Source organism: Molothrus ater, chromosome 4 (genome assembly GCF_012460135.2).
Source record: "Molothrus ater isolate BHLD 08-10-18 breed brown headed cowbird chromosome 4, BPBGC_Mater_1.1, whole genome shotgun sequence".
In the NCBI taxonomy this organism is placed as follows: domain Eukaryota; kingdom Metazoa; phylum Chordata; class Aves; order Passeriformes; family Icteridae; genus Molothrus; species Molothrus ater.
This window is the reverse complement of record NC_050481.2, coordinates 64,124,408-64,137,778: the sequence shown is the minus strand read 5'-3', so window position 1 is coordinate 64,137,778 and position 13,371 is coordinate 64,124,408. Positions and strand designations below refer to the sequence as shown.

Here is a 13,371-nt window from a genome sequence, read left to right as displayed (position 1 = left end):
CATATATATATATAAATATATACGTATAGGCAATGACCAAGGTAGCAAGGGAAGTAAAATATCAAGCTGAGGCTAAAAAGAGCTAGAATTTTCTTTAAAATCACCTGGGTTTTGGTCCCAGAGGTACCATATACAATGCAACATTTTATATTAACTCATCCCACATTTCTTTAAATGTGTATCAGTGATTTACACAGTGATGGACTATTACCTTTGTCACTGCTACATCACCAGGCTCCACTGATCCAATATTTTACTGAAAGAGGAGCCTGAACCACAATTGATATACAACAGTGGCTGCAAAAACCACGATGTACACAGAATAAATGTTAGATTTAAAGCCCATTGATCAGATAATATTCCAGGATCTAGCTGTCAGGAGAAAACAGACAACTGAAAGTAAGCAAAACTCTTAACTTCCTACTTCTTTCCAGAGCCATAATTTGACTGCCTGTGATTTGCACAGAACTGAGAATAAAACCTGCACCTTGCAAAACCTCCTTAGTGCCCACAATACTCTGGAACTGCTGAGGTACTTGTAACATTGCCACATTTGTTCTTTCACTGGGACTTTTGTTCACTCTTCCCCCTAGAATTTCACAAGGAGCACACTGCTAATGAATATGTGTTTGAAGGACAGACATGAGTCTGGAGAGGTTTCCTGTTAAGTTCCTAGTACCTCCAGTGATCTTTAAATATCTAGTCCAGAGTCAAGTTAACATATGCATCTAATTTACAACATTGTAGTACTTAAGGGACAGTCTGAAATTCCCATATAATTCTGTACGACATAGGAGAAACAGAAAGAGAAAACATTAAACTGATGGCACCATTCCTTGCACTCACATAACATTATTGAATTGGAAAAGTCCCAGCAAATGTCACAGTCACAGCTTAATTCCTTTTCTAGACCTGTAAACCTGAAGTCTCACCTTTTCTTGTCACCTATTTAAAAACAGGGACTAAAGGTTTGATACCGTTGTGTTTCAACTTTTCAACAGAAAAACACAGGCTAAGTTTTACTCACTCTGGTTATTTTCTCTGTTAGTCTGAGCTTCTACAGGAATAGACTGCAAAGCTGTCATAATCCTCTGAGCAATATTAGATAAAGGCACTTTAGAAATCTCACATCCTATGTACCGCTCCATTTCTAAGGTTAACCTAAACACAGAACACACAAATTATGAATTAATCAGGGCCATGAGTAATCCTCACTTATATTCTGTTGAAATTGAAGACAAAATATAGTGAACATGTTTAGCCATTCATTCTCAATGGAAAATTACATTTGCTCTCAGACATGCCTATCAGTACTGTATTTGAAATAAAAATATAATTTATAAAAACAAACTTCTTTGAAATAGTGCTTTAATACCCCAATTAAAAAATCAGCAGTCCTAAGTACAGTTAACTTGTACTGAAAGAAAATAAAATCTGACAAATAAAACAAGTATGTATGTCTGAGATACTTTTCCCCTGCCAGCATCTTTAAAGTAGTCTGTATCTAGCACATGGATACATTTACTGTCACTAGTGCTTGGACTTCATCAGGAAAGACATAGTAAACTTTCCAGTAATTGCCAAAATTAAGCCAACACAAGATTAAAGAAACAAGCAACACTATCACAATATACAGCCATTGGTTATGTGCTGTTTCAGAAAATATTTATCATAAAAGACCTCTACTTTTTTAAATTTTGTATAATTGATGCATTCAAATACTTCCATATATTAGTAACTTTAAAATAGCTACTTGGTAAATTAAGGAACTGGTCAGTAACATTTATAGTCCCTACAAGCTTTGACCCCAGCTACTGTTGTTGTAACTGTTATCCTTTTCTGAACAGGAGCTGGTTTTCCAGCTGACCTGTCCATATTCTCTAATACCTACAAAATGCTTGGCAGAATCCCTAGGTACACCACACTCTGGAGAATCACAAGTAACAGTGTCCCTGCTGATGACTTGTTGTTGTTTGACAATTAGAGAGAAGAACGTGTAAAACTTGTCACAAACACAAGAGAAATATCCAACATTTTAAAAAGTACTGCAAGGATCCAAGCTGTACAAATCGATCACTCTAGCAAAAGCTGCTGTTGCTCAATTATTCCCATACAAGTGGGGAGCTGGAGTGCTGTTACTCTGATCTTCTCCCACTGGACCCAGTGCATGAACTGACTGTCAAACTTAACCATCAGCAAACAACAGTCCCTCTGCCTACACGGAAATATTTTTCTTGGCTCAAGACCACAGGTACCTTGCAACTTTTAATACTTAAAAGTGCAAATATTTGCATCTAATTCAGAGGAACACCCATCACTCTGCATGAGCACTGGCTATATCCATCGAGTTCTAATTAGAAGCATGTGAAGGAAAGAGTGAGAGGTGCAATGGCTTTCTTTTCCCTGACATTCCAGGAGTCAGAAGTACAATCCTTCCCTGCACTCAACTCCTCCCAACTTCTATGCCTAAGAGCAACACTTCTTTCCTACAGAGGGTAAAGAGCTCCCTGCCTTCCCAAGCTGGGAAGCAGCAGTCCCAGCCCCAGGGGCAGATCAAAATGAGACTAAATACAAACAAGACACCATGCCTGAGAACAGGCCTAGAAAAACTCACAAATATTAACCACACTGAACTGAATTGATAGAGTTTGGCATTTAATAATGTACACAAAGTATAGAGTTAAGAAGCATGAAATCCAGACATAAAGATACCCAACCAGTAAGTTAAAAAAATAACACATTTAAAAATAAGTTATAATCACATAGAAGTTAAAAGAGTGCCATCAAAATAGTTTTAAGACTACTGGTACTGAATTTAAACAAATATACTAACCTTCATCAATATGTACAGTGCTTGAAAGCAAGCACAGCTGATCCCATCAAAATATAAAAGACTGGAAGTTATCATACTATAAAAGCCTATTTAGTTCCATTGGTATATTAGGAAGCTATATAAAAATTTGATAAACGGGCTAACAATGCACATGAAAGCACAAGTATGAAAGCATCAGCACTCTGAATTGAAATGCCTATCATTATAAATTATAAGGCAAACTCAGAAGTACAAAAGATAAATTTAAAATTCTTGTTCATTGACAAGCCACAATAAGTATAGACTGGTTTCAATGGAGAAGATAGGCCTTAAGTTAAATTAAGAGATATTGGAATGGTCTTGAAACAGATGGTCTTGGTAGTTAAAACAGATTCTGGTACATATTCCAACACATTTCTAACAAAACCAAGTCTTCTTAGAAGAACTGTAAGGGAAACAATCATGGAATATCTGCTGCCTTTGAGAATTCTCCTCTTCAGTATGAGCACATTACATCCTTGTTCCAAAATCTGGAATGCCTTCTCCACGTTCATTTTGCAGTTCAAAAAGTTCTTAGCACGCAGAAAGACTCAAGGGTTCACGTTCCTATTGAAGCTATGCTGTGTGCAGAAGAAATGAACACACAGGCCAGCAGAAGAGCAGCCTGAACACACTTCTTTCAAACAACCAACAATTACTTCATATCCAAGAGTTCTGACAAAACAGGGATTGAATTCAGGGGGCAGAAGAAGCCATAGAGCAGCACAATCTCAGCTGGTAACAGTGGCAGTAAGAGTCACTGCAGTGACAGGTAAGTGTCAGCCTTGACAAGCTAATGCTTATTATTCCATAAACTCGTAGACAGTTTACATTAACATTTTCCTTTCTTAAGAGTACATTGCTGTTTAGACATTAAGAACTGCACTGGTTGTAAAATTCTCATCTTCCAGACCACTGGCTTTGGCCTGGGACTGCTGCTCAAGCCTCTCCACCATCTCTTTCAATTGCCCTTCATCTTTGAAAAAATACACATACAAGTCTCTTTCCATCTGAAGCAGCCTATTGGACTCTAAAAAGCTTCTCTTCGACTTCAGATCAGCAACCAGATCCTTAAGGAGATTATTTAGTTCATCTAAATCCAATTCCAGTTGGTGAAACTGCTCAGTAAGTTCCTAACAAAAAATAAAAGACAAAATATTATTACTTTTCTATTATTAATATACCAGCTGAAGTAGAAATATGAAAGGTTTTTTGCTTTGGGAAGCCATTTGTTTGTAACCAAAAAATAATAACAAAAAAACAGAAACAAAGACAATAAGGGATTCCATTCAATGTATATCATTTTTGAGCTCCGTGTAACAGAACTCATATTGTATTATGCAAATGTAATTTCATTTAGTTGTTGACCAAATGAGTTAAGACCACAAGAATCTGAACCTGACCTAGAGACATGAGTGAATTACATTTTCTATCAATTACAACTCTTCATTGCTAGTCAAATCTTAAAAGGGAACAAACAAACAGAAAAAAAGCAAAACAGAAAGCCAAATCAATTTTGCAATTAAATCATTAAATACCAGCTACAACTTTCCCAGCTGGCATTCCTGTAATAGTTCAGTATAAGCAGAGTAATCATCTACTTGCACATTATTCCCTTATTAAAGGAATTACTTTCCTTGAGAAACAGTAGCAGTAGAACAAGATGTCATATTTTAAGAAGTAACTTAAATCAATAGGAAGGTATTTTATTTAATAATGTGCAATCCCTAAATACATACTGTTCCAATTACAGTCTCATTTTTAAATAAAAACTGTTCTATATGCTGTAAATTCATTTGACAGATGAATGTTAAATATATTTGTATATAATTAACCAAGAAAGTATTATGTAACAGAAGATTTCCCTTGATGCATTTTTGAGGTATCTACAAGGACTTAAAAACCATAACAAGGTGCATTTAACAAATCCTGCTCCTATTTAAAAGATGTTCTAAGCATAATACCTGAGAGGTGTGTAGGAGGATTGTCCTACTACAGGTGTCCTTCAAAATTCTGGTATTTCTATTTTGTCCAAATGACCAGCCATGGCCAGGCTTTTAAGGGGCCAAACCATACTACTGGGGTCTTACAGGTAACAGGGCAGAGAGCCCATATGAAATAAAGAGCAACTTAAATGAGTTTTCCAGTGACACCCTACCCACTCAAAGGATCCCCCACACCACAGACTTACAGGAATACAGGACTGCACATGCCTTTGAAAGAAATTCAGTTAGATCCAACTGTTTGCTCAGAAACCAAAAAATTATTACCTGCCAGCATTTATAAAAACCCAACATTAGCCAAGAACAATGTAAATGTTCAGCATCCATCATCATTATGTTACTAAATTTGTTGCTAATAAGTGGGGACAGTTTTAATGTCTAGAGCCTTCACACTATCCTTTTATCAGTAAAAGAACATGACAAACAATGCAGTCATTTGAAAGCAATCATTAAGGGCTCACTGGACTGCGGAGCTGGATCCGATTTGTTCCACAATAGAGAGCACCACGAAGGGCATCCACATGGCCCTCTAGGCTGGACAAGAGGAGAGACTGCTCCTGAGCAGATGCTGCCAGCTGATCTTCCACTGAGGCACAGTCCTGCTTTAACTTCTGAGCCATCTGCTCCAGGCTTTTGTATGTCTTAAACAATTGTTGTTTTTTACTTCCTCCTTCCAGGAGCTGATACAGCCTGTAACAAGTGAAGTTAGACACACAAATATTATAACTTTCCTAAGCACTCTATCATCATTAGTTAAGAGAACATGTCTGTGTTGAGAAGTCAGAGGATGAGTAAGGTAAGTTCTGCTGAGGGCACTTTTACAACACTACTTTGTCTCCCACGGATTTCAGGATTCCATCTATATATAGCAGTGATTAATAGGAATCCAAAATATTTCAATATCAAATTAGTAGCAATGAAATATTAAAGTAACAGTTAGTAAGTACATCATGAATGCAAATAGAAGTTGACAGTGTGCTTTTGCCAACTATTTCCTGACACTTCAAGAACAAAATAAGATGGGGTTTTTTTAAGTGCTGAATGAAAGCAGACTTAACAGCCAATGAGAAATAAGAACCATCTTTGTAACATTTTCAAGCTTACTGAAGTATTTCCTGTTTTCTATCTCTCTATGAAGAGACTGCTAAGAAATTCTCTAATTAGTTACAAGTCATGCAAAAGACAGCATTGCACACTACAGCAAAGTGTACCCATAACTGTATCAGGAATGGGCTCAGTAAGATTACAGACAACTTGACATAGTCAGAATGTTACTACCACCTCTGCATAACAAAATCTCCAGGAGCTAATCCCTGATATAAAATCAGACTGGCTTTATTAAGAGAAGGAGCTATATTTCAGAAGTAACTGAATGTCTTTCAAGTGTCTTCTGTTTACAAAGCCTATAAGGTTTTTAAATCTTTCAACTTAACTGCTCTTTATCTAAAAAAAAAAAAAAAAAAGTAGCCAGAAATATTCAGTGATTTGGAGACTTTATAATAAACCTGAACAAAAATGTAACAAGCTGACACAAACACACAATAGGAGTAAAATTAATGCTGCCTAATTCTTCCAGTTATTCACTGTGCCTAACCATATTCAGCTATCACTTATCAATTATTGAAAAAAAACACACTTAAAGCATCATTCTAAAGAAGGAGGAAAAGTCTGACAGTAGCACACCTATAATTATACAATATATCACATCAAAAGGTTTAGTCTTGATAGAGGAGCAGCACAGCACACATCCTTAAGTGTATCACCTGAACTTTAAGGAGACTTAATTATTTTGATGGTGAAAAACCAGACTCCTGCATGGGTACCAGGACACTCAAAGCAGATGGCAAATCAAGCAAAAACGAGCTGAACACGTCACAGCCCGAAGGAGTCATTCCTCTCTCCTACCACACGGGGGGTTTTTGCCGGCCGTGCACACAGCCTGGGAAATCACTGCTATTAACATCTACGCCTCTAGAGTTATCAGGAGGTGCTAGATAAGACAGGCTTGGGGTTAAACATTCTTCATGTTATGGATATTAATTAGGAATCCTTCAGCAATATTAAAAAGACTGATAATTGAACGGTTTTTCCTCAGGCAAACCTGCAAAGAATTTCAAAGGACATGCAAGAAACAAGTTTCACATGTTGAAAGCTTCAGTTCTTGAAAAATTCAAAATTCTAATTAGCTACAGCAAGTAAGTAAGAACTTGGCAGCAGGCAAGGCTTGCCTTGCCTGAGCCTTCATGTCCCCAGTATTATTTCAAAGAAAGCCCAACAGTGACTCTAACACTTACCTGCAAGCTAAACCATCCTCTGGGCTAATAGTGCTCCTTGGCTTTGCCTGCTCACTTTGTTCAGCCATCGCCTGTAGTCTCTGCTCTAACTCATCAGTGCTTTGTTTCAGAGATTCTACCAAATTCTCAAGCTGGCAGCTGAACTCCTGGTGTTTCTTCATCTCCAGTTCACAAGCCAGCTGAATAAGTTCAAATGATGTTTTCTGTCTTATCAAATGCCTGCCTATTTTATCTTGAATTGCAGCATAACAGTCCTGCCGAGCAATTTGGTGATCTAAGTATTCTTTCACCACTGGTGCAGTCAAAAGCTGTGCTTTCTTCTTAAGAAGGGGAAGCAGCTCTTCATTATTTATCCGAGCTATATCTTGTTTAATTGCTGAAATTTCAGCACTTAAACTAGATATTTTAGCATCAAAGTTTTCCTGTTGTCCAATATCCTGCATAAAACAAAATATTTGTGAATTTCTTCATGGTTCCTGCCAAGCCACATCCCAAACATTTCTTCAGTTCATGTAAGATTCATGTATTTATGTTACATTTAGCTACAAAATTAAATGATAACTCCACAGTAGTTTTACGGAATTTTACAAAATAATGCAAATACAGATTAACAAAGTAGATAACAAATATATTTCAGTAAAAAGTAATTTCATTCTATCACAGGGTCAGGAAACAGTTTATTGTGTTAAAAATAAAAGAGCTGCATTTTACCTAGCACCTGTTTCAAGCATGCCTAACTGAAATCTCACAAGCAAACATAATTTTTTATACTCAGTCAGATATCAACACTGCTGGCAGAATCAATCTTTTCCAAATTACCCTAATCAATCAAGTCCTATATACTAGTCATCCATAAATGAAAATATACAAACTGACATGATGCCTCAAATTATTCCATGTCTGGCATAAGCAAATACCTTTCCTTTCATTATGATTTCTTCACAAATTCCACTAACCACACCTGCCTGTCACTCACTTGTTGAAAGACTTCTGGGGCTTTAACTCTCAGATTCATTTATTTGGTACAAATACTTGAGTTGTCAGAGTGAATGAACTAAAACTTTTTAAGCTTATGCTGTGCAATATAAACAGGAATACATTTATCATATTGGCTCCCTGATACCACAAAACTGCAACCAAAGCTAAGATTCTGGTTACTGTACAAAGAGCCAGGTCTAATTTGAAAATTCAAAGTTAAACTAAACTAGAAAGGTACTATAAATTCTAGGATTTTAAAGGTAGTAATGCTGAAAAATAGAATTAAAGGTACTCTACCACACTGAAGAACTTCTAACTATGGAAATTGAAGATATTTCACAAGAGCAGTTTTGTGAGCAAGACTAAAGCTTCATCAAAGTGCAATTTCACTACATAAAAACAACTGAAATAACAGTCACTCAGCAATTCCTTTCACTAGGTCCAGTGGAACTTGCCTGTCTGTTTAGAACTCCAGCACCTTGTATCACCTTTTTACCTTACCTTGTCCAAGGACTGCAGCAGGCTCTCTGCACACTTGATAGCTGAATTGATGCCTTCCTCTTCAGCCTGCAGCTGAATTAGCTGGTTCTGACCACAGATATACGATGCCTGGAGCCTGGCTATCTCTTGCCTCTCTTCACACATTTCGTTAGCCTCATCAAAAGGGACTTGCTTGATTAAATCTTCAAGCTGAAAGATGTCTTCATGTGACTTTTCAGCACATTTAGGCATACCTTCATAAAAAAGCTTTTTTAAGTGTGATGTAAGTGCTGCAGTGTTTTGTTCTTCCACAGACAAATATCTGTCCAAAGAAATTTGTGAAAAAAACAGTGGATGTGCATCTGACCCTTGTTCTGAATCTGAAGCAGTGAAGAAAGAGGCAAATTCCTTCACTGCAGCTATAAGAGACTGCAGTTCATTGTCAATCTTATTATTTGCTGCAGTAAACACTTCCAGTCCTTCTTTCCTTTCCTTCCGTGCTTCTTCCTCTCTGCTTTGGAACGTTTGTAACAAGTGGCTGTTTGTAGCAACCAACAGCTGGAGCTTATTATGCCGATGAATTTGAAGGTTTTTTAACTTCTGAAGAGTCTGAAGTTCATCCTCTAATTTCTTCACTTCTTCCTCATCTTCCTCTTGGCTACTGCTTGTTGAACCTGTGGGCTCCAAGGTTTTAAGGACATCATCCAGTGCATTTCCTTCCAAAACAGCCTTACCATGCTGGAGAAGATTATCAAAATCTTGCAGTTCTTCTTCAGGTACCACGTGCTGCCCATTTATGTTTCCACAAAACCATTCCAAAAATGATTTGTCTTCTGAAGACTCAAACATCCAGTCAAAATCTTCTCCATTAAGCTCATCAGCCTTTGGATATCCAATTTTTTTAAGAGTTTCCACAAAATCCTTTCCACAGCTCATGATGGAAATATTTTTGTAAGCAGAAAAGATCCAAATACATGAAAAAATCTGAGGTATTATTCCAGCTTTAATTTTTTTGCCATTTAAAATGGATATTCAGTATTTTAATAAAATGAGTCTGTACAGGAAAAAGGAAGTGTCAGATCACAAAAAAAACCCAAAAATCAAACAAAAAAAACCCTGAAGGCTGTTTTGGACTAAAGTGGCTATTCAAAGACTTGACATCAATTTTAATTTCAGATATCTTAATATATTTTGTTGGTTAAATCAGGACATATTTTTGTATCAATTACATCCCACATCATTGCAAGCACCTATGTTTTTCCCTAATTCACATAAACTTATTATGGAAACAGTATAGTATCATTAATTTAAAAGCAACAGGTGTTAATACTGAGCAATTCATTGGCCTGCAAAAGTGATTTTACTTATATGGTTTTCTGCATATTCATTTAAAAAACCACCCACAATTATTTTAAATCTTCCAAAATGATCAGGGTTTTCAGTTTGTTCTAAAAACAAAACTACAGTGATGTTGCACAGCATTTCAACATCTTGGCTATAAGGGTTTTTTTACCCCAACAGCAAGCAGAATCTTGTCTTCTAAACCTTTGGTTTAAAGTTTCCTCTGAAAATGGAACAAGAAATGCTTTAACATATAACACCTCAACATAAACTGCAGACTTTTTTATCAATTATAAAAAATTTAAATTAAAATAAATGTAAAAATACCCTTGTGAAACGGTCACAACTTACATGAAAAGGGAGTTTGCTGCTTTTCTGTTTCTTAGCAGACAAATAATCAGCTTTGGGATCCTAAAGTGTGTGTAACAGACAGCAAAGAATATTGGATAAGTTATCAACAGTCAGGAGGCCTTGCCTGCAATACCCTAGTAACACTAAGGGACTTTTTTTAGTTTGATACTACCTAATGCTTTTTTTCTAAAACATACATTCCCCCTGAGAAGCCCACTCTGCCAGCCTGGAGAGCTGAACAAGTAAAGCCATTCCTCTAAAGCTCCCCATGTGTCTGACTTAGCTCAGACACTGCAGATGCCACAGAACGTTGTGCGAGTCCCGTGTCACAGGGCAGCGCCCCAAGCGTCCTCTGCCCAACGTGCTTAAAACGGCTGTCCTCAAAACACATAAATATGGGCGCCAAGAGGACGCCGCCACCCTCTTTTCAGTGGAGCCCACTGACAAGGAGTAATGGCTATAAACTAAAACACAAGGAGTTTGACTTTAGCATGAGTTCGAACTTTACGCTGAGGGTGGCAGGGCACTGGAACAGGCTGCCCGGAGAGGTCGTGAAATCCCCCTCTGGAGACATTCCAAAACAACGTGGACGCGTTCCTGGGTAACCCGCTCCAGGTGACCCTGCAGCAGGGCTGGACTGGATGGTCTCCAAAGGTCCCTTCCAACCTTACTGATTCTGTCATTCTGTGAAATAATGGGCCCCCACACAGCCCTGTGCGCAGCACGCTGGGCCACCGCGGCACTGCCACTGCCATCAAACACCACAAACAACAGCTCGGCACCCTGAGGGAGCCCCCGCGATGCCCGGCCCCGCGCGGGCCGCACAAGTGGAGCCCTCAGGGACCACGTCCCGCCCCGGGGCAGCCGCGGCCTCCGGCCACACAGGGACCCCGGCCGGGAGGAGAGGTCGGAGGGGAGCGGGGGCGCGGTGGCGGCGGCTGATCCCGCCCCGCCGGCAGCGAGTCCCGAGCCCCCAGCACCGCTCCATACTCACCCCAGAGCTCTGCTCCGCCGCAGCGGCGGCTCGAGGGGAGGGGAGCGAGGCGGGAAATGGCGGGAAGGCTGAAGGGAGCCTCAGGGAGGGCTGAGGGAAAGAAGAGGAAAGGCGGAGGGAAGGCTACGGGAGGGTTGGAAAGAAGCTCAGAGAGGGTGAGGGGCGGCGGCGGGAAGGCTGAGGGGAGGTTTCAGGGGAGGTTCAGGGAAGGCTGAGGGGAGGTTCAGGGAAGCGCCCGCAGCTCGAACCGCCCGCCGCGCGCGCGGCGTCCCCGCCCCTCTCCCTCCACCGCGCTTGCGCGCGCGCCCGCTCCGCCCACGGGGCCTCCCGCGCACGCGCGCAGCTTTCCGCCTCGCGCGCGGCCCGCTGACCGGTGACGTCATGTGGGCGGGGCTCCAACGGATGAGCCGCCCTTCCCCTCAGGACGCTCGGCTGGGGCGGGATCGCTCGGTGCGGTCCCTCAGCTGCCCTCGGGCCCGTCCCTTCCCTCTCCGCGGCCCTTGCTCGCTGTTTTCCCTTCCCAGCACACGGGAGGGGAGGATGGGGCAGACGTGAGCGCAACTGATGTCGTCCAGCCTTGACCGCTGTGCCCTTCAGCTTCCTTTGAAGCCCAGACATGGCTAGCGGCGAGCACTTTAATATCCGTACCCAGCGTTGCTGGTTTTCAACCCTGCTTAGTCTTTTCAGTAATTCATGGGCTCAAGGTCCCTGGATTTGCCTGGTGCCTTTTTGAACATGCTCATACATAACTTCACAAGGCAACATCCCAGAACATCATTAAGTGCTCCTTGAAAAGGCACTTTCCTAATTGTTTTATAGCTCTCTCTAAAACCCATCAAATGATCCTGGTACTTGCATTTCAGGATTTGGTCACTGCCACTTCTGCATGTACCTTACCCGTGATATTCATGGCAATTTACAAACCCCCAGAGCATTTTCCTTTAGCTTTTTCCTCTCCAGTTTGGACAGTCCCAAAATTTAGCCTCTGTAGAGGCAGTGCTCCATTCCCCGCATTGTTCCAGTGCTCCATTCCCCGCATTGTCCCCAGCAGCTTCGTCTGAACCTTTCACAGCATCGCTGTGCCTCGCTCAGGATGCTGAGACCAGAGTCCTCAGGGCATGGGTGTACCAAGGTTTCCTATGGAATCCTCATTTCCAGTGCTTTCCTTACAAAGCTCCCTGTTTTTTTCCTGGCTTTTTGGCTGCTGCTGCCCATGAAGTTACCAGAACGCTCTGGCCACAGATTGCAGCACCTCTGCATTGCAAAGGCTGGCTCTCAAACGAGTGTCATGTAAACTTGTCACTAACGCTCTGAGCATCCTTTATCAGCCACTCCTCGAGTTTAGCTGCCTTCACTTCCTCTTTACATTTCTCATGCCACGTTTTTCTGGGCTTCCCCATGTGCCTTGCAACAGCCTCCCTAAAGTTCTCATTGAGTCACACAAGGGGGGAGGAGGTTTACGCCATGTTTTTTTATTTATGTCAGACATTTTACCTTGGCTTCTAGAACTGTATTTTTAGCCTTATGGATGTTTGCAGGCTCCTTGGTTTGGAACTGCTCATTTAGGGGTTTTTTTGGCATTTTTCCCCATTTTTGCATAAGTCATTTTCTTAAAATTGAGTATCTATTTGCTTTATTTGTCTTGCATTCATCTTAGTGTTAAGTTTAATTATATTGTGGTTGCTACTATTGAGCAGCTCACCCACTAATAGCTCTTGAATTAGATCCTCTGCACTGCTGAAGACTAAATGCAGAATGGCATTTCTTTTTGTTGTGGTTCATAGGGCCAGTTATTCTAAAAAGAAATAATTTATTGTATCCAGAAATGTTATCTCTACATTTCACCCTGATGAAGCATTGACCCAGCCCATATGTAGGTGGTTGAGCCCTCCCACTACTTGTCCTAAATGTCCAGCTTCTCTAATCTCACTTAATGCAATTGTTGAAATGAACCAACACAGGGAAATGAGCAATCTTGCAGCTTAGCACAGCTAAGGCAAGCTCACGTTAGGCTTCTTTGATCAAATTCAGCACCTGTATCACTTGCAAAGTGCAGAATGTTGGTTTCTGGTATAATGT

At 40.4% G+C, this 13,371-nt stretch overlaps 2 protein-coding genes across 2 annotated transcripts in view; both read right to left on the bottom strand.

The window, feature by feature from the left end:
• The window catches only part of POLN (DNA polymerase nu), an 88,495-nt gene extending 87,395 nt beyond the window's left edge, over positions 1 to 1,100 (bottom strand). The window contains exon 1 of the mRNA XM_036382401.1: positions 1,028 to 1,100. Within this exon, the coding sequence (XP_036238294.1) occupies positions 1,028 to 1,085 (58 nt within the window). The 5' untranslated portion in view covers positions 1,086 to 1,100. The remainder of the gene's footprint in view (positions 1 to 1,027) is intronic.
• A 1,538-nt stretch (positions 1,101 to 2,638) lies between these two features.
• On the bottom strand, positions 2,639 to 11,494 carry HAUS3 (HAUS augmin like complex subunit 3). Its single transcript, XM_036383091.2, has 6 exons — positions 11,293 to 11,494; positions 10,299 to 10,358; positions 8,628 to 9,660; positions 7,149 to 7,585; positions 5,316 to 5,544; positions 2,639 to 3,984 (listed from the first exon to the last, which is right to left on the bottom strand). The coding sequence occupies exons 3-6, from the start codon at positions 9,540 to 9,542 to the stop codon at positions 3,718 to 3,720; spliced, it is 1,848 nt and encodes a 615-aa protein (XP_036238984.1). The 5' UTR covers positions 9,543 to 9,660; positions 10,299 to 10,358; positions 11,293 to 11,494; the 3' UTR covers positions 2,639 to 3,717.
• Positions 11,495 to 13,371: the final 1,877 nt, after the last annotated feature.

Bases quoted from the DNA above. Each gene is read 5' to 3' on its own strand.
- HAUS3 (XM_036383091.2), bottom strand. From the start codon at position 9,542: ATGAGCTGTGGAAAGGATTTTGTGGAAACTCTTAAAAAAATTGGATAT. The intron at 7,586-8,627 runs GTAAGGTAAAAA...TGTTTTATGCAG, and splicing joins TGCTGCAGTCCTTGGACAAG to GATATTGGACAACAGGAAAA. The intron at 5,545-7,148 runs GTAAGTGTTAGA...CACTTGTTACAG, and splicing joins GAGGATGGTTTAGCTTGCAG to GCTGTATCAGCTCCTGGAAG.